Source organism: Piliocolobus tephrosceles, chromosome 4 (assembly GCF_002776525.5).
Source record: "Piliocolobus tephrosceles isolate RC106 chromosome 4, ASM277652v3, whole genome shotgun sequence".
Classification (NCBI taxonomy): Eukaryota; Metazoa; Chordata; class Mammalia; order Primates; family Cercopithecidae; genus Piliocolobus; species Piliocolobus tephrosceles.
In genome coordinates, this window is record NC_045437.1 from 14210824 (window position 1) to 14230048 (window position 19225).

Genomic DNA, 19225 nt, shown 5'->3' on the forward strand with positions numbered 1-19225 from the left:
TAAGTATATGTTTTTTTTTTTTTTTTTTTTTTTTTTTGGTTTTTTTTTGAGACAGAGTCTTGCCCTGTCGCCCAAGCTGGAGTGTAATGGTGCGATCTTGGCTCACTCCAACCTCTGCCTCCCAAGTTTAAATGATTCTCCTGCCTCAGCCTCCCAAGTAGCTGGGATTACAGGTGCCTGCCACCACGCCCAGCTATTTTTTTTTGTATTTTTAGTAGAAACGGGGATTCACCATGTTGGCCAGGCTGGTCTCTTAACTACTGACCTTGTGATCTGCCCACCTCGGCCTCCCAAAGTGCTGGGAATAAAGGTGTGAGCCACCGTGCCCGGCTGAGTATATCTCTTTTAATTATGCATTCTGGAAATATAAGCACAGGATGGGTTCAGGGACTCAATGGGTCTAATGAGAGATGAACCTGAACTGAAACTCCGTTGATCACTCCACCTCCATTAGGCCTCTAGTCTGACTGGCAGGCAGAGTAAAGTTTCTGGTTTCCCCAGATTAGTATCAGATCAGAGCCACTGTGTAGTAATCCCTGACAAATCTGATTATTTCTCTTCCTGCAATGCAGAGTTACCCTGGTAGACAGCTATTGGTCTCTTTGGGGGAAATAACAATATACATTTTTGGCAATGTAGCAGAGTCTTTCCTCAAGAGGATCCAGCCTCTCCTTCATTCAGAGTTCTGAGAGTGTAAACTGGCTCAAGTCTGGGAATTGATTGAGAGGTTGTGACTCTTGTTTTGGTGATGCAAGTTAGGATGTCTGTTTCCTAGATCTAGAACTCTTGCACTTATACAGGCCAATAAGAACTTAGTAGATTGCCTGTTTATTTTTCTAGGGACACAACGATTAAGTGGCCAACAGCACAGGTCTCTTGTTAAGTAAGACAATATTGTTTATCTCTGCTGGTAATTATAGTAATCATGCCCACCTACTTTGTGGCAATTAAGTGCCACCCTAGGGTGGCACTTAGGAATCCCAGTTTGATGGTAGCAGTTTCCACTGTAAGATATATGTGACTAAAGAGAAGGGCAGCCACAGATCTCTTCAAGGATGCTAGGGTTCTCCTCACAAATTTATTTCTTACAGTCATGGTAAAAGGTATGTCCTCTGGACCCTCCTGGGGTGGGTAGGCAGGTCTTAAATGATAAATCCACTCTAACATTCCAATCTCCCAAGCCTGTGGATACCTTTCTCTACAGATAACTAGGCAGTTCTGGTACTTCAACTTCATTTAGCATAGGTCCTTCTGGGTGGATGGAGGTTAAATGATCAATGGAGTTTTCACTCAGATCCTTCTCACGCTGGGCTCAGTGGGTCCCCAAACCCATCCTGTGGTTATTTTCCTAGTTTGACATGCATAATTGGAAAAGACATACTCAGCAATCAAACACAGCATTAGGGCTTTTTCTAAGCCTCTGAGATAAAACATTGAATCCAGAATCTCTGGTGGGTCCAAATCAATAAATTTGGCCTGATAGAATTTATTATCTTTCCACCTTGATCCCTATATGAGTTTCCTGGAGTGTTCAAGACAAAGTACCACAAACTGTGCGTCTTAAAACAAAATTTATTCTCTTGCAGTTTTGGGGGCTAGAAGTCTGAAATCAGGTTTTCAGCAGGGCCAAGCTTCTTCGGAAGGTGCTTTGGAATAATCCTTCTTTGCCTTTTCTTAGTTTCTGCTGGCTCCTGGCATTCTGCCATTCTGCCGCGTTTCTTGGCTTCCAGTTGCATCACTCCAACCTCTGCTTCTATCTCCAAATGGCCTTCCTCCCTCTGTGCTCATTTATCTATCTGTCCTCTTCTAAGGGCACCAACCATTGGATTTAGGGCTCACTCTATACCAGTATGACCTTATCTCAACTAATTACATCTGCAAAGGGCCTATTTCCAAATAAGTTAATATTGTGAGGGTCTAGGTGGACATGAATTTTGGCAGACCCCACTCAACCCTCTACAATCCCACACCTTAATAGTCTTTGTATATGCTCTGAATTTCTTAGCATGTGCATTTATTACTTTTTCAAGTAAAATTAAAGGAGAAAACAATACCCCCGGAGTTCTGTGGCACAAAATATAAATATTCTTTGCGTTTCAGTTTCTCCCTTGGAGGTCAGTACTATTTAGTCTCCTTAAGCTGGTCTTCCCAAGTCTTGCCCTTCTCCAAATTTTTACCAAACTGAAGACAAAGTGACTGTTCAAAATGATCTCAAGATCTGTCAGTGAGGATTAAGCATAAGCTCCACAGTTAGCCTAATGTGGCTTTTCATGATCTGGTCTCCAGTACCCCGCCTCTTTTCAGTTTCATCTTTCAGTACAATCCCCTGCTCCCTACCTGTTCCGCCCTGGACTCCTCGCGGGTTTCTGAACTGCCCACGCCATTCCATTCCGCCCTGTTCCGGCGCTGCACTCTGCTTCACCGGTACTTCTTGCACCCACGATTGCAACTCAGCCTTAGAGGCTACTCCTCTACTCCGTCCCAGAGATGAAGCATTTCGCCCTTGGATGCTTGAAAACGGTTGATATTTTCCCTTTTGTTCCTCTTAAATCAAAATGTTTACGTGAAATACTATGATCCAGGAACACACACTACTGCGCTTGCTTAACCGGTTTGAGTTTAACCAGTTCGCCTTCTCCGCCCCAACTCCGGTGCGGTAACTCCCGGCCCCGGAGCGACTGGCCTGGCCCGACAGCGGAGGCCCAGGCCCGCCGGGCTCGGGCGTCTGAACCGTCCCGGCGGGCGACAGCCCGGGCAGGCCGCAGCCAAGCTTCACAGCTGAGGAAAACCCGTTCCGGCGGAGGGCAACGCTCGGAAGCCAAGTGTGACACCGCAAGGCGCCAGAACGCGTCAGCACCCTTCACACCTAAGACCGGCCTTCCTCCTCCTCACTCAGGACGCTCCCCGCCGCTCGTCCGGTAGTTTCCAGCTCTGACACCCTCTGCCAGTCCCCACACACAGCTGACGAGGGAAGCAAGCCAGCGGGGCGCGGGGACAGAGCATGCGCAGCAGCCGTATCGCGCGGTTCCCCCTCCAGGCCCCGGCGGCTCAGCCCGCGCACGTGTATGCGCATGCGCCGCGTCCGGGCCTCTCCGCCTCCGGCCGCACCTCCTCGCGCAGGGTCAGAGGCCGTGGGGCGGGCGCGCTGACGCGCGCGGAAGCACCCTACGGACCCTCGAAAACTGCCCGCGCAGCTGAGCGGCTGCGACCACTGCCTGGCACCCCGACGGGAGGGGCTCCGGGTCGTTCGGAGCCGGCTGAACCCCTTCGGCCCCGAGCGGCCGCATGAGTCGGGGGACTATGCCCCAACCCGGAGCGTGGCCAGGCGCGAGCTGCGCCGAGACGCCGGCGCGGGAGGCTGGGGCCGCGGCGCGGGACGGCGGGAAGGCGGCGGCCAGCGGGCAGCCGCTGCCCGAGATGCAGTGCCCGGCCGAGCAGTGAGTGCGCGGGGCGCGGGCCGTGGGCGGCGGGCTCGGTCCTCTCCGGAAGCCGGGCTGGAGTGGGGAGTCGTCAGCAGAGGGTCCCTGGGCGTCCTCAATTCTGAGTGAGGCCGTTGGCGACAAGGAGGAATTGGCAGACAGTTTTGCCCAGTGTCCGAGTGCAGATTTCTTCCCCAGGGCCGCTCACAATTCTGGTCACACAGTGTCTCCCCTCCCGTCTCATTTTTGACATCTGCACGTCTGAAGTTAAAGAAAGTTCCAGAAACTTGGGAAGCAAACCCGAGAGGTGGTGTGTTTTATTACTATCTCCCGCTAGATCTTTCCACCAGCCTGGCACAGGGAGGAAGTGAGGTCGCCCTTGCCGCAGCCGCGGGAGAACGGAGCCGCGCGACATGTTCTTGGAGGCGACGTCCCACCTGTTGGACAGACTTTGGACCGAGTCTGACCCATTCTTTTTGACCCTTTAACGGCCTGACTAGTATCCCTTCCCGCATTTCCTTTTAAAAAGGAAAGTCAGTGCTAGTTACATCAGTTCCTTACTGTATTGTGAAGAAGACGATTTGGGAAGAGTTCCTGATTTCTGCAAGGGTCTGGGGGTACGCGTGAAAGCAGAATAGAAACTCGAGTGAAACTTTTCTACACTTTCAAGTTCTAGGCACCTATAAATGCCCTTGGAATTTAAGAAATTATGAAACCACTCAGCCAGCCAGTTTGACAGATATTTTAATTGGCTGGAAAGTTAAATTTAAGATGTGTTTAAATGCCAAAAGCACTGCTAGAACTTTCGAAAAAAAAAAAATTCCTGTAAAGGGGTCTTTTGGGGCCCTGTTAGATAGATACTGTGTTATAATAACGTATTTGTGTAGTACTTAGACATTCTTATTTGTCGAGAACCGCCTTGGGATGGTGTTATTCACACTTAATGGGTTAATGGCCACTGGAAAATAAGATTGAGAGTCAGTGGTCTCAAGCTCCTGCCTCCAGAGCTAGGCAGTAAGTGAAGTAGTGAAGTTGGCTAGGACCTGGAGAGCTTGTCTCTGTTGAGAGAAAGGGTCCCCTAAGCTCAGGCCTGTAGTTGCTGCATCTTCTGTATTTAAAGAATCCAGCTATTCGGGCCTTGCATGAAATACGCTGCTTTTTAAATAGTGGCACCTGTTTTGTTTTTTTTTAATTGGAACCACTGTACAGGCCCATGTGTGAGCTGATGTGTCCTGTGGCGGCCAGTTTGCTCTCTGGGTTAGAGTCTGTATTAGGCCATTTTTGTGTTGCTATAAGGAAGTTCCTGAGGCTGGGTAATTTATAAAAAGAAAAGAGGTTTAATTGGCTCGTGGTTCTGCAGGCTTTACATGAAGCTTGGTGCCTGTATCTGTTTGGCTTCTGATGAGGCCTCAGGGGGCTTTATTTAACTTACCACGGAAAGCCAAGTGGGACCAGGCAATCACGTGGTGAGAGAGGGAGGAAGAGAGAGGCTAGGGGTGCCACAAACTTTGAAACAACCAGATCTGGTGTGAACTTGGAGTCAGCAGTTGTCTGTCACCAAGGGCATGGCACTAAGCCATTCATGAGGGATCCAAATACCTCCCACCAGTCCCCACCTCCAATACTGGGGTTTATATTTTAACGTGAAATTTGGAGGGGACAAATATCCAGACTATATCATTCTGCTTCTGGCCCCCCAAATCTCATGTCTTTCTCATGTTGGTGAATATAATAATCTCTTTCCAGCCATTCCCCAAAGTCTTAACTCATTCTAGCATCAAGTCCAAAGCCCTAAGTCTCATCTATGACTTATCTCTTTCCACCTATGAGCTTGTGAAATCAGACAAGTTATTTAATTCCACAGATTCCTGGGACATGGACACAGTGCAGCCAAATTCTTTGCTAGGACGTAGCAGGGGTGATCCTTACTCCGGTTCCCAAGAACTTCTTCATTTCCATCTGAGCCTCATCAGCCTGGCCTTTACTGGCCGCATTTATTTTATTTTATTTTAATATTATTATTTTTTATTGAGATGGAGTCCTGCTCTGTCACCCAGGCTGGAGTGCAGTGGCGCAGTCTTGGCTAACTGCAACCTCTGCCTCTCAGGTTCAAACAATTTTCCTGCCACAGCCTTTGGAATAGCTGGGATTACAGGCGTCCACCACCATGTCTGGCTAATTTTTGTTTTTGATTTTAGTGGAGATGGGGTTTCACCATGTTGGCCAAGCTGGTTTCGAACTCCTGATCTCAAGTGATCTGCCCGCCTCGGCCTCCCAAAGTGCTAGGATTACAGGCATGAGTCATCGCGCCCAGCCCACTGTCCATAGTTCTATCAGCATATTGGTCACAACCATTTAGCCCATTTCTAAGAAGTTCCAAACTTTCCCTCATTTTTCTGTCTTCTTCTGAGCCCTCCAGACTCTTCCAACTTCTGCCCATTACCCAGTTCTAAATCTGCTTCCACATTTTCAGGTATCTTTATAGCAATACTCGAGCCCTCAGTACCAATTTTTTTGTATTAGACTGCTTTCGCATTGCCATAAAGAAATACCCGAGGCTGGGTAATTTGTAAAGAAAAGAGATTTAATTGGCTCATGGTTCTGCAGGCTGTATAGGAAGCTTAGTGCCTGGATCTACTTGGCTTCTGGTGAGGCCTCAGGGAGCTTTTACTCATGGCAGAAAGCCAGGCGGGACTAGGCGATCACATGGTGAGAGAGAGTGAGGTGGGGGTGAGGTGCTGCAGACTTTTTAGCAACCAGATCTTGCATGAACTCAGTAAGAACAGACTCATCACCAAGGGCATGGTGCTAAAGCCATTCATGAGGGATCTACCCCCATGATCCAATCACCTCCCACAAGGCTCATCTTGAACAATGGGGATTACATTTTAGTATGAGATTGGAGGGGAGAAATATCCAAATCATATCAGAGACTTAACCTCAGACTCTGCAGAGGGTTAAATAGGGGGTCTCATGTCCCTAACCCCTGCTCCCCGGGCCCATGCTGGTTCCTAATTGCAGCTTTGCCTTCTTTCTACCCTGGTGGTGAGAACCATGCACTTAATTTAATGCGCTGTCTCACGTGCTGCACCTCAGCCCCAGCTGTGTCATGCTTCCTGAGCAATGCAGAAACTTTGAAGCCAGACCATGTTCTCAAAAGTATACATAGTTATTTGGCAAGTTTTCTGGTGGATGTGATTCTCATTCAGAACACCTATGAAAATAGACAATGGTAGGAAGAAGTGCTCTTTCTTGAAAAGTTTTTGTGGCACAGGTGCCTCTTCTGTCTGCTGCTAGTATAACTGTAGACTTAGAGCTGAAAGGAATGTAAAAAAAAAACTAGCCTAGGTTTGTCGTTTTACACATTCACAGATTTTTTAAGTGTAGCTTGATTGGAGCGACCCTGATGCATCGATGGGAACCTTCCCCTACCTCTTCTGGGCTTCCTCAGCATAACCAGGCAGAGAGACATGATTTATAGTGACAGCCAACTTCACTTTTTTTTTTTTCCCCTTGGTTTACTTCCCACGTTTGCTTCCCAGTAGATGTTCTGGTTTGTGTGTGTGGGTTTTTTTTTTTTCTTTTTTAGCAGCTTAATTTTGTTTTTATTTTTGTTGTGTTTGATTATCTCATTCTCTTTCACATCTCAAGATGGGGCAGAACAAGAGAGGTGAGTTTAAGATGTCACCTTTTAAACATCATGTCTCAAGTTTTGGACTTTTTTTTTTTTTTTTTTTTTGAGATGGAGTCTCGCTCTGTCGCCCAGGCTGGAGTGCAGTGGCCGGATCTCAGCTCACTGCAAGCTCCGTCTCCCGGGTTTACGCCATTCTCCTGCCTCAGCCTCCCGAGTAGCTGGGACTACAGGCGCCCGCCACCTCGACCGGCTAGATTTTTGTATTTTTTAGTAGAGACGGGGTTTCACCGTGTTAGCCAGGATGGTCTCGATCTCCTGACCTCATGATCCGCCCGTCTCGGCCTCCCAAAGTGCTGGGATTACAGGCTTGAGCCACCGCGCCCGGCCAAGTTTTGGACTTTCTAGCCTTTTTCCATCTTTCTGACTCGGCAGTATCTGGGTAGTGAACTGTTTCTCTATGGTATTTTCTCATGAGCTAGAGAAACTGGTGTCATGGGTGTCATATAAACAAAGTTTGCAATATAAGGTGTTCATGTCAATTCCTGCATGATTTTATATATATAGCTTAATAGTTGAGTATCAATTTAAATAGTGTAATGTCCATTTTTAGTCTACGTTTTTTGTCATTGGAGCCAAGGCCTTTCTTTCCACCCAGATAGTTGGGTTTGCTATGAGGAGGAATCATTTAAAATGTTTACACTTAGAAGTATGAACGCTGTAAGACTGTAGAAGTTTTGAGATATCCTATAGAGTCATTTGTAATACATTCAGTGGACAGTAATTACAAGTACAGAGCATAGCCCAACTTCTGCAGCTGAATTAGACATTCGGGATATGTCTCTGAAGGCTGTGGTGATGGGTAGAGAAAGAGATGGCTTATTTCCTAGGCAGCACAGTAGGTTACTCTGATTCCTTTCCACTAAGCTCATCACATTTCACAAGTGAGAGAAGGGGAAAAAAAAAAAACATATAAACCACATGGATAAGCTGCTTTGTTTTCTTGTTTGTTGAGACAGGGTCTCTCTCTGTTGCCCATTCTAGAGTGCAGTGACAATCATGGCTCACTGTAGCCTCAACCTTCCGGGCTCAAGCGATCTTCCCACCTCAGCCTCCTAAGTAGCTGGGGCAACAGGTGCACGCCATCATACCCAGCTAATTTTTTTTTTACTTTTTGTAGAGACAGAGTCTCACTGTGTTGCCCAGGCTGGTCTCTAACTCTTGGGCTCAAGCAGTCCTCTTGCCACAGCTTCCTGAAATCCTGGGATTACAGGCGTGAGCCACAGTACCCAGTGATGAGCTACTTTGTATACATCTCATTGCAGTTTTTCTTTCCTTCCCTCCCTCCCTACCCTCCTTTTTTCCTTCCACCCATCAGCCCATTTAAGAGCTGTGGTTGGCTCACATCTCCTAGACAAGCCCTAAGGATGGCTTGAGATATAACTTAGGGTCACGTTTGAAGAAGTCTTTTGTCAGACCAGATTACTTGGCCTTCTTCAAGCTCCCTCTGCTGCGCTCCTATGCTCTATCCCCTGCTCACTCCACCCCCAACATCTGACTCCTGCTGTATCTGGTCCTGGGACATGGTTGGTGACTAGGCCAGAAATGCTTAGGGAATTGAGAAGAGACTACTCCATGGCCCTTGTCTGCCTGTCTGAGGGTGAGACAGGGTTTGAATCTGTGGAGGCGTTCTGTCGGTGAACCCCTCTGAAATTGAAAGCAATTTTATGTATGTTTCTGGGCTTAGGTTCTGATGAAATCTGAATTCTCAAAGGGGCTGTGAACAAAAAAAGTGGCACACTGTTGTTCTTGTGGATGTATTTTCTGCCCCACCCCACCCCCAGATGCTGCTACAGTTTGGAGTAGGGATAAAGTCCACTTTCTCCCAACCTGATAAAGAGCCTGCTTTGGGGTCCGGAACTAGGATGTCTCTAAGAATCAAACCTTATTGAGAGTAGCTGCATTGACCCCAGATACCTCTGGAAGTCACGTGGAGTAGCACGAGCCAGTCGTGGAAAGTCCACTTGCGGAAGAGGGGTGGAATTTTGGCCTGGGTGCCGGTACTTTCCTGTATTTGATGTGTTGTTCACCCATGTCTGAACCACAGGAGAACGGCTGGGTTGGTGGTCTTTGCTTTTCCTGTGCCTGTGTGGGAAGGTGTGTTAGTGTCATATTGGTTAACACTGTCTCACCAACATTGCCTTAGTGTTGCCATTAGTCTCAAAGGACAGGCTAAGTTAAGTATAAACTGCAGGGTTCAAGGCCAGAGAGTTGAATTAAAAAGAGCCATACTTAGTTCTTTTAGACAACTAAGAGGAACAGTTTTTAAAAGATTCATAATGGTGAGTGATTAAAATATTCTGTCTTGTTAGCTTTGCGTATGCATTAGAATTAATTTTTTTCCTATTACGTATTTACTTGAATCAAAAATTGAAAAATTGGCTTCACAGAAATGCCTTCTGCTTCACTAAGCTCTGCTTTTAACTCACGGCTTTTGCTCTTGGGAATAGTATAATTTTGTGTCTGTATAGTGAGCATGGGTTGGTATGCAGGTCTTTTTGAACAGAGCAAGTGGTACCGGTTATAATTTAGTACGTAATGTTATATAGCTTACTCAGTTGGATGTGTTGTCTTCATATCAGAAATAAAATATTTTATCTCTAGGTTAAGAGAAAATAGGTAAATAAGCTGGGTGTGGTGGCTCATGCCTGTAATCCCAGCACTTTGGGAGGCCGAGGCAGGCGGATCACCTGAGGTCAGGAGTTTGAGAACAGCCTGACCAATGTGGTGAAACCCCGTCTCTACAAAAAATACAAAAATTAGTTGGGCATGGTGGCACATGCCTATAATCCCAGTTACTCAGGAGGCTGAGGCAGGAGAATCGCTTGAACCCAGGAGGCGGAGGTTGCAGCGAGCCGAGACTGCACCATTGCACTCCAGCCTGTGCAATAAGAGCGAAACTCCCTCTCAAAAAACGAAAATAGGTAAATATTGTTTAATAGGAACTTGAAAATATACACTTTAAAATAATGCCATGGTGCAAAACTAAGTATTTTCTAACTAGGAATTGTTAGCATTTGGTTTTAAAATTTAGGCTGAGCACGGTGGCTCATGCCTGTCATCCCAGCTATTTGGGAGAGCAAGGTGGAAGGATCTCTTGAGCCCAGCACTTTGAGACCATCCTGGACAACAGAGTGAGACCCTGTCTGTATAAAAAATTTTAAAAATTAGCCAGATGCGCTGGTGCATGCCTGTGGTCTCAGCTACTTGAGCCTGAGGTGGGAGGACTGCTTGAGTCCAGGAGATTGAGGCTGCAGGGAGCTGTGGTTGCACAGCTATAGTCTAGTCTGGGCAACAGAATGAGACCCTCTCTCAAAAAACATATATATATATATAAAATTTTTTAAATCGGCTTAATTATTTTTAAGTTGTACGTATTTATGGGGCACATAGTAATGTTTTGATACACGTAACTATAGTGATCAGGGTAATTAGCATGTCCATCATCTCAAACATGTATCATTTCTTTGTCTTAGGAACACTTAATATCCTTCTCCTAGCTGTTTGAATCTCTGTTATAGATTATTAACTGTAGTGATCCTACAATGATATAGAACACTAGAACTTACTCCTTCTATCCAGCTGTAATTTTATCCTTTATTTGTATCCTTTAACAAATTTTAACTGTGGAATTGAGGGTGACTGACAGAAAATCAAGTCATTTAGACTTTGGCTTAACTTTCCTTTATCACAAAACTGTTTGCTGTGGTGATCACCTGAGTCTCTGAGCTTCAGTGTTTTCTTTTGTGTCAGAGTGGGCACCTCCCCGCTGCCACACCAACTTGACACACAAAAGGTTGCCAAATCCCTTTTCCTCTCATTGTTTTATTATCTTCCCATCCCATAACAAAAACTTAAACTTAATCTCTACTTGTTTCAGATTCCCGGCCTTTAGTATAATTTCATTTTGTCATTGTTTTCAGCTTTATTATTTTAATACATAAAAAATTAAAACAAAAGTTTATTGAGTGAAGTATTTTTAAAATAAAATTATTATTTTTTGCTCTGTTTCTTCCTCTCTTTCTGTTTGCTTATCTTTATATTAGATGGGTAACTATTTCATTCTGCCTGTGAAATGTCCTCCTTCCTGAATATATTGATTGAGCTTCATTGCTCAAACTTAAAACTTATTCTTTGGGATTGTTTTTTAAAATTTAATTAATTAATTAATTACTTTTTTTAGTAACAGGGTCTCACTCTGTTGCCTGGGCTGGAGTGCAGTGGTGTGATCATAGCTCACTGCAGCCTGCAACTCCTAGGCTTAAGTGATCCTTTCTCCTCAGCCTCCTCTGTAGAGGGGATTGCAGGTGCGTGCCAGCATGTCCAATTAAAAAAATTTTTTTTCTTTTTTTGTAGAGGCGGAGTCTTGCTTTATGCCCAGGCTGGTATTGAACTCCTGGCTTTAAGCAGGATTATTTTTATGTTAGTAGTGGCCTTTAGTAAAGGCTATATTACATTTTCTGTATGTTCGTGGTGGCCATGAAGTTAGCAGATATTTGTGCACAGGATCTGAGTGAAATCCAGTTGTGGTTAAAGCGATTTGATTATACTCTGATTCTCTTATTCTTCCAGTTCTGCTTTGCTTTTTTCGTATATCTCACGTCTCTTCTCATTATTTCCAGTAATTTCCTGTTCAGCTTCCCTTTGCGTTTAGTTCTCCTGTTTGTTCTGCTGTTCGTTTCTTTCCTTTCCTTTCCTGTTGGCCTTTGTAGGAATTTGTACTTGTGGGACGGAGAGTTGCTTGTTTAGAGAACCTCCTCTGGGCATTGATGTTGGATTTTGGTTATTTTGTAGATTAAAAAGAGAACAAAGTGGAGCCAAATGTGCACGCAGTACAGCCACAGATTTTGCTCGAAGTACAATTTTCATGACAAATTTATTCACAAACTTAGACTAAAGAACTGGAAGAGGAACCATTTATACGGCCTCTTTCAGTCTTCTCATTTTGAAGATAAGAAAACTGAGGCCTTGGGGAAGTGGTTTGCCCAGAGATATATGCCTCCGATAATGACACTGTGAAAGTGCTCTGCTTAAATGACTGTTTTACAAGATTAAATTTGTCTCTTATTTTATAAAGCCAGGAAAGAGGCTGGAAGATGTTGTTAAATGATTGAGAGAAGAACGAACACATTTGGTCACTTTTTATTTTAGGCGTTTGATGTATGGTCCCCATGAATCAGGTTTCTGTTTGTTTTTAACTCTGGCATGGGCTCTAAGGGTGACATCACACTTTTTACTTGAAATCTCACTGGAAGCAAGAGCACATGGAAAGTACCTTTTCCTGATACTTGTTCCCTCACCCCCACAACATTAAAATACACACAGTTACACATTTATAGAGAAAAAAATAAAAATTGATAATTGGTCAGACTGTTCATTAATACTTTGCACCAGTGGATATAAAATGAGAATAAGAATAGCTTACTTAATTTTGAGTGCTAATTATTTTCCATGTATCTGTTCTTAAAATAGCCCTTTGAGGTGAATACTCTTACTGCCCTTTTGACAGGTAGTTAAATCTAGATGCCGAGAGGTGTAGTTACTCTAGTCATAGTTATACATACAGCTAATAAGTACCGGAATGAGGGCTAGGTAAATAAACCCTGGCAGTCTAATTCCTGGGTCCCCACTCCAACCATTGCACTCTGCAGAGGGCTTACCCACATGGCGTGTATTGTGATATATTAGGCAGGGGGCAGGTCAGGAGTTGTGGGCCATTCAGGAAGAGGGAACATCTGAGCAAATCACAGATGTACAGGCACACGATAGTGTTGGTCAGGCGTTTGGACTGAAGTGTGAATACTGCATAGGGAAATAATGGGATACAGGCTAAAGTGGTGGGTAAGGTCCTAATTTTGACATTAGTTCCCGGAGTGTTTGGGAACCACTGAAAGGTCTTAGTGGGACATGTGAGACTTCCTCAGTCTACCCCTCCCAGTACCCCTTCTTCATCTGTCTCTTGCCCTCTGACTCCTTCATCTTGCCCCCAACTGTACTAAGCCATGTACCAGGAGCTGGGGTGATGAGGGAATTGGAGGTAGGGGTATCTCAGTCATTCACTGAAAATTTTTTTTTAAGCCTGGCACCTCCTCCTTCCTGTGTTCCATTGGGTCTGCAGTCTTGTGTGAGGATGGGATATGCTCTCATGAGGCAGGAGTTTGGGGGAATCAGGGGTCTGATCATTGCTTATGTGAAGGTCAGCTAGTCTCCTTGTTTTCCGCTCAGTGTGTTACTCATGCTCCTGAAGGACTTGATGCCTCCAGTTCCTGAGCCTTTCTGGGGTTCTGCCAGGTTTTCTGGCTTGCCTGCCATGGATGCCCATCCACCAGCCTTGGCTTCCCTGTCCCGTGTCATTTACCACTCCATCTGCTTTCCAGCTCTTTGGACTTTCACCTGTCTTCTGGTTTCATGAAAGATAGAATTGGGGTTTCTGTTTCCCTTTATTGTCAGTTTGGGGTGAATCTTGAAGGAAAAAGGGGGCATCTTCAAGCCAGAAGTCCCATTCTTCATCTTTGTCTAGCATCTAGTGGATTTTTTCCCTTTGTAGTACTTAGTGGGCTCTTTAAACTAAAGTACTGGAGACTGGGAAGCTCTGAGTAAGAAGTCGGTTGTAGTGGACAGTGGGAATATATGTAACAGCTGCGTGTGTGGCTGGTTGAATGTGGGGTCAGGAAGCAGGAGGATTTCGAGGAGGCTTTTTAGCTTTGGCGATTTGTAATAGTAACTGATAGTCTCTTCTTGTTTTTAAGGTAGCTGTTGTCAAGTTTGCTTGTGACATGTTACAAAGGTCGGCAGTGGGCCTGCATTCCTATGTAAATACTTTTATCAGCACTATCTCCATTCTTGGAACTTGACAGAATCAGTTCAGGAGCTTCATTAATAAGATGCATGCTGTGACGTCTAGGTATATAGTTGAGGCATTAATAGGCATTGCAATTAAAATGGCCTCAGAGCCACTTAACAAATGAAGTGATGTAACTTGTCTTATTGAAAGTAAGAAATTCTGAAGTAGAAGAAAGTGGTGAGATAGAAACATAAGCATCTTTATTCTTAAGATATGAGACCCATATTTTATCAGGTTATCATCATGTAAAGTGAAAAAAGTTAAACCCTTAGTGTGTTATGCATTTTATAAGCAGCTGTATAATAGGATGGAAATGTCAGTGCAACAAGTGTTTGAAAATGTCTGCTTTGGTGTGATTTCAGTGAGGAGGACATGTACCGTGCTGCAGATGAAATAGAAAAGGAGAAAGAATTGCTTATACATGAAAGAGGGGCATCAGGTATGTTTGGAATTGTTTTATTTATAGAGTTCTTATTGTTTATAGCAGAAAATGCAGTTAAATCAGTATATCCATTTTCATAAAATATCAATAAAATATTCTTATGTATATAGTCTTATCTACATTGATTGTTTTGCCGAAGTATGTTTAGAGACTGTTTCCTGAGGTTTTTAAATGTTCATGCAAGCATTCCCTCTGCATTCTTTACATTCATATCATTTTTCACACCTATGAGGATTGTTGTGTTTAATCTCTTGACACTGTCCTCTCTCGGTTCTTGATTTCCTTATATTCTTAGAGGGAGAGTTCAGATTTGTAGTGCATTTTTCATTTCAGATGGAAAGACTTAACTGAGAAACTGGCTGTGTACATCTTTGCATGCAGATGGCTATATAAATGTGATAAATAAGAAAGACAGTGATGGGATCAGTAGCACAGTCTCATCGTTTTGTGATTTCATGTCTGTGTATTTCTTGTCTTGCCTGATCTTACCCCGACCAGGACCCATTGCTGCTGGAGTGAGGTGTTGCTCCTGGACCCCCCCACTGGTCCGTGGAGACTTGGCTGGCAAGGTTGCATGTGGTGCACATCCTTAGTTCCATGACTGGTCTCATGCAGGAGCTGCATAGGGATACTCTGATTTTGGGATACCTCATGAATAATCACAAGTGGCATGTTCTCTCTCATTACCTGTGTAATGTATAAGCGGACTTCAAAAAGGTTGTGGAAAAATGGAATTAAAAGATAGAATGCTGGGTGTGGTGGATCATGTCTCTAATCCCAGCACTTGGGGAGGCTGAGGTGGGCGGATTGCTTGAGTCCAGGAGTTCGAGACCAGCCTGGGCAAACAAGGAGACCTTGTGTCTACAAAAAATACAAAAATTAGTCAGGCGTGGTGGTGCACATTTGTGGTGCCAGCTACTCAGGAGGCGGAGGTGGGAGGATCGCTTGAGCCTGGGAGTTTGAGGCTGTAGTGAGCCGTGATCTCATTACTGCACTCCATCCTGGGTAATAGCGAGACCCTGTCTCAAAAAAAAAAGATAAAAATAAAAATGTAAACCTTATTTTTTCAACATAAGCTCCATCAGTTTCAAGCCACTTTTAAATGATGATACCAGCCATTTGTTGAACTCATCCCTAAAGAGCTGACAGGCCTGGGAATTTAACAGTGTGAATGCAGCAGTCTGTTTTGCATTATAAGCTGAAGAAAAATGTGTGTCCTTTAAGGGCTTCTTAAGATTAGGAAACAAAAGGAAGTCAGAAGGAGCCAGATCAGTACTGTAAGGTGGATGCCTAATGATTTCTCATCAGAATTCTTGCTGTTGTTTGAGAGGAAGGAGCAGGAGCATGGTTGGGATGCAGAAGGACTCTAGTGAAGCTTCCTCTGGCATTTTTCTGCTAAAGCTTTTGCTTTCTCAAAACACTCTCAGATATTAATTGTTGTTTGGCCCTTTGGAAAGTCAACAAGCAAAATGCTTTCAACGTCCCAAAAAACTGTTGCCCACACCTTTGCTCTTGACCAGTCTGCTTTTGTTTTGACTGTACCGCTTCCGCCTCTTGGTGGCCATGGCTTGGAATGTGCTTTGTCTTCAGGATCGTACTGGTGAAGCCATGTTTCATCTCCCATTAGAATTCTTCGAAGAAATGCTTCGGGCTCTTAATCCCAGTTGTTTAAAATTTCCGTTGAAAGCTTTGCTTCTGTTAGCAGCTGATCTGGATACGGTGGTTTTGGCATCCACGGAGTAGAAAGTTTGCTCGACTGTAATATTTTGGTCAGAGTTGTGTAGCTGAAGCAGGTGAGTTGTCTGTGATGTTGGCTGTTGTTTCTGCTGATCACTGTTGGTCCCCTTAGTTAGGGCACAAACAAGATTCGTATTTTCCTCCTGAGTTGATATGGATGGTCTGACGCTGCAGGTTTCATCCTCATCATCGTCATGTTCCTTCTGAAAACGAGTTATCCATTTGTAAGCTGCTGATTTCACTGGGCCACTGTCCCCATAAACTGTTTATAAATCATAAGTGATTTCACCATTCTTTCACCTATGCTTCACCATAAGTTCAACATGAAATTTTAGCAGAACTCACGTTGCTCTATTAGGGCTCTTTTCAAACTGATGTCTTATCCTTCTTAGTGCGTTAGATGAGATCCTGTTCATACATGTTATAGCAAGTTCGTATGAGTTTATCATGGTGCAAAAAAAAAAAAAAAAAAAAAAAATTGAAATCCATCCATAGCTTTTTCGTAAAAGTCATTTTCCATGAACCTTAGAAGACCCTTGTCTGTGCTCTTCTGGTTTTGAGAACTGCCTTCTGTTTATGGTGAACAAAAGCATTGTCATGTGTGATTAGGAACAAATGATACACAGTGTGGTTTTTATAATACTTTTTGAGCCCTTCTCAAGGAATTGGTGAACTCTTCACTGTGGTAGCCACAGGAGATACTCTTTGTAGTGGTGTGTTCTGGGTCTGCACCGTTCCAGTCTTCCATGAAACTTCAGAGAGTACTCTGTCTCTACTGCTGTGGTTGTTCAAAATTTCCTGTAGAGTGCAGTGTCCTCATTAGTCCGATTCCTAAGAAGAAAGTGCATATTCAGCTGGTGTTTGTTACCGCTGATAGTCCTCCACCCTATAGGCTCTCTGTTGTGATTCTCTTCTGTCTGGCATTGTACCCCACACAGGCGATGAAGCTTTTTAGTGGGTCTTGTAACTCCTAGCTTTACTCTGAGAACGAAATGGATCCCTTTACACTTCTCACATCATCTCAGACCTTCTGGGTTCATTGTCCTTCCTGAAATAACATTTGCTACCCTCTCCCCTGAAGCAGAATCCAGACTGAGGCAGAAAGTTTTCTTATCCTCTCTGTTAGTGAAAAGATTTTTTCCCACCTCGTCTGAGAGTCAGCAAACTATGGTTTCCAGGCCAAATTTGACTTGCCACCTGGGTTTGTAAATAAAGGTTTTTTTTTTGAAACATACTAGTTTACATATTGTCTGTGGTGGCTTTCGTTCATGGTAATGTTGAGTAGCTGTGACAGAAACCTTATGGCCCTCAAAGCCTTAACTTATTTCCTATCTGGCCCATGACAAAGATTGAGATTCCTGTCCTATTCCACCCTATTTGAGAGTCCCTGCTTTCCGGAGGGGTTTCAGTTTTAACTTCCCACCTTCTGAGGGTCTGATTCTTGTCTTTGTCACCCATGTGGTGGCTAAAGATCAAGCCTCTTGGTTATTTCAACTCCTGGCTTACCGCTCTGGTTTTCAACTTCCCTATTTTTGTATTTTTTATTTTTTTGCCATTAGAAATGCCCTTTTTTGAAAACGGCAGAGTCTCTGTAGTTTGCAACTAAAGAAAGTTGCTTTTGAACTCCATAGTCTGCTCGAGGTCAGGTACTGCCTTGTCCTGCATCTCCAGCTCCTAGCCTGGTACCTGGCATGTAGTAGCCATTGGAGTCCTCCTCAGAGGACCACAGTAGAATGGGAATTCAGGTATTTGATGCTGCCAGCTGTGCCGGTACCCGTTTTCCCAACCCTCACTGCCCTTCGTAGGCCTCCGATTCAGCACTCGACTGTGGCTTATGGCTTGATCTCTTGGCCTGTGTGAGGCTTGCACCTTCTCCCCTCAGTCATGGGGTGCTGGGCTTGCCCCACCTTGCCCGGGAGGCCAGGTCTTGTCTTGGTGTGCACAAGAATGAGGACTGCAGGGAGGAGAGCAGGAAGGTAGATTTCCTTCCCAGGAGGCCTGTTCTGAGCTGGACATGTGCTTTCTGTTCAGGCTCATAACCCTACCTGAAGGAAAATGTGAATCAGTAAGTGTCCTGACTCTGGATATTTACATTTCTTCCCTTTTGGGCAGGTGAATGGAAAGACAGATACATGAGAATGCTTCCATCCACTAAGTAGACACGCAAAAAAATAGTTCTCGAATTAAAAAAATGAAGGTTTTTTTAAGGATTGGCTGTGCAGCATTGGTCTTTGTGGTCCCTGTATATTATACCTCAGGAGTCTGCTTCATTTTTAAGTGAATCCTAAGGTGTGCCACAGATAAATATGTCTATGTTATCTGTATATGTGTTATTTTTCCTTTTATGTAAAAGGTTACTTTTCTTTGTAAAAGGATTCACAATGAGATTTTTAAAAATTGGCAGTTCTTAAGAGTTTACTTCATTTTTTTTTTTTAATTTACCTAAACTGCAAGGATTGATGGCCTCTTTTGTGCTCCTAATCATCCTGGCACTCATCACACCCTGGTTTACAAGTGCTTGTTGTCTTTTCTTCTCCAGCAGTCCATAAGCCCCGTGAGGATAGAATCCTGTCTTCATCACCTTTGTATCCCCAGTTTCTAGCTCAGTGTTTGGTACATTTTAGACACTCAGTAAGTATTTGTTGAATTTAGTTGAATAAAACATTTTAATTTTATGTACAACTTGCTCAGGAGTAAATATGTTGTCAGGTACTTCTGTATTTATATTCTAAAATCATCACTAGCTTCTACGTCTTCAATAATTTAAAAAGGAAGTGAAGATATGCCTGAGAATTTACCTCCTTTTCTTCCTGAAACATACACGCTAATATGTGCATGTGCGTGTATATGCACCTACCACAAAATCAAACCCCAAACCATATATATTGAACTAGGGAAAATATAAAGACCATTTTGTTTTTTGCTGTAACATTTGTCTTATGGTGAGTTGTATTTTTAATTTTCGGGGATATGTTATTGTTAGAGTCAGATGAGGTGTGTGGATTAACAAACATGGAGAATTCTGTTAGTTTCTGGTTTATTATCGACTACTTTTAGCTTTTTGGGATCAGGGAAGGACATAAATACATTAA

General features: G+C 44.0%; 1 protein-coding gene across 4 annotated transcripts in view; it reads left to right on the plus strand.

Annotated features, from left to right (window-relative positions):
- The first annotated feature begins 1570 nt into the window (after positions 1–1570).
- Positions 1571–19225, plus strand: part of OTULIN (OTU deubiquitinase with linear linkage specificity) — a 59432-nt gene continuing 41777 nt past the window's right edge. For 3 of the 4 annotated variants that reach the window (XR_004228904.1, XM_023218270.3, XM_023218269.3), the window contains exons 1-2: positions 3135–3437; positions 14317–14393. Coding sequence is in view for 3 of the 4 variants with exons in the window: in XM_023218270.3 (XP_023074038.2) it covers positions 3286–3437; positions 14317–14393 (229 nt within the window). In the remaining variant the exon portion in view is untranslated. Of the gene's footprint in view, positions 3438–14316; positions 14394–19225 lie in introns of all 4 variants that reach the window. The other variant, XM_023218267.3, reaches the window with a different exon arrangement.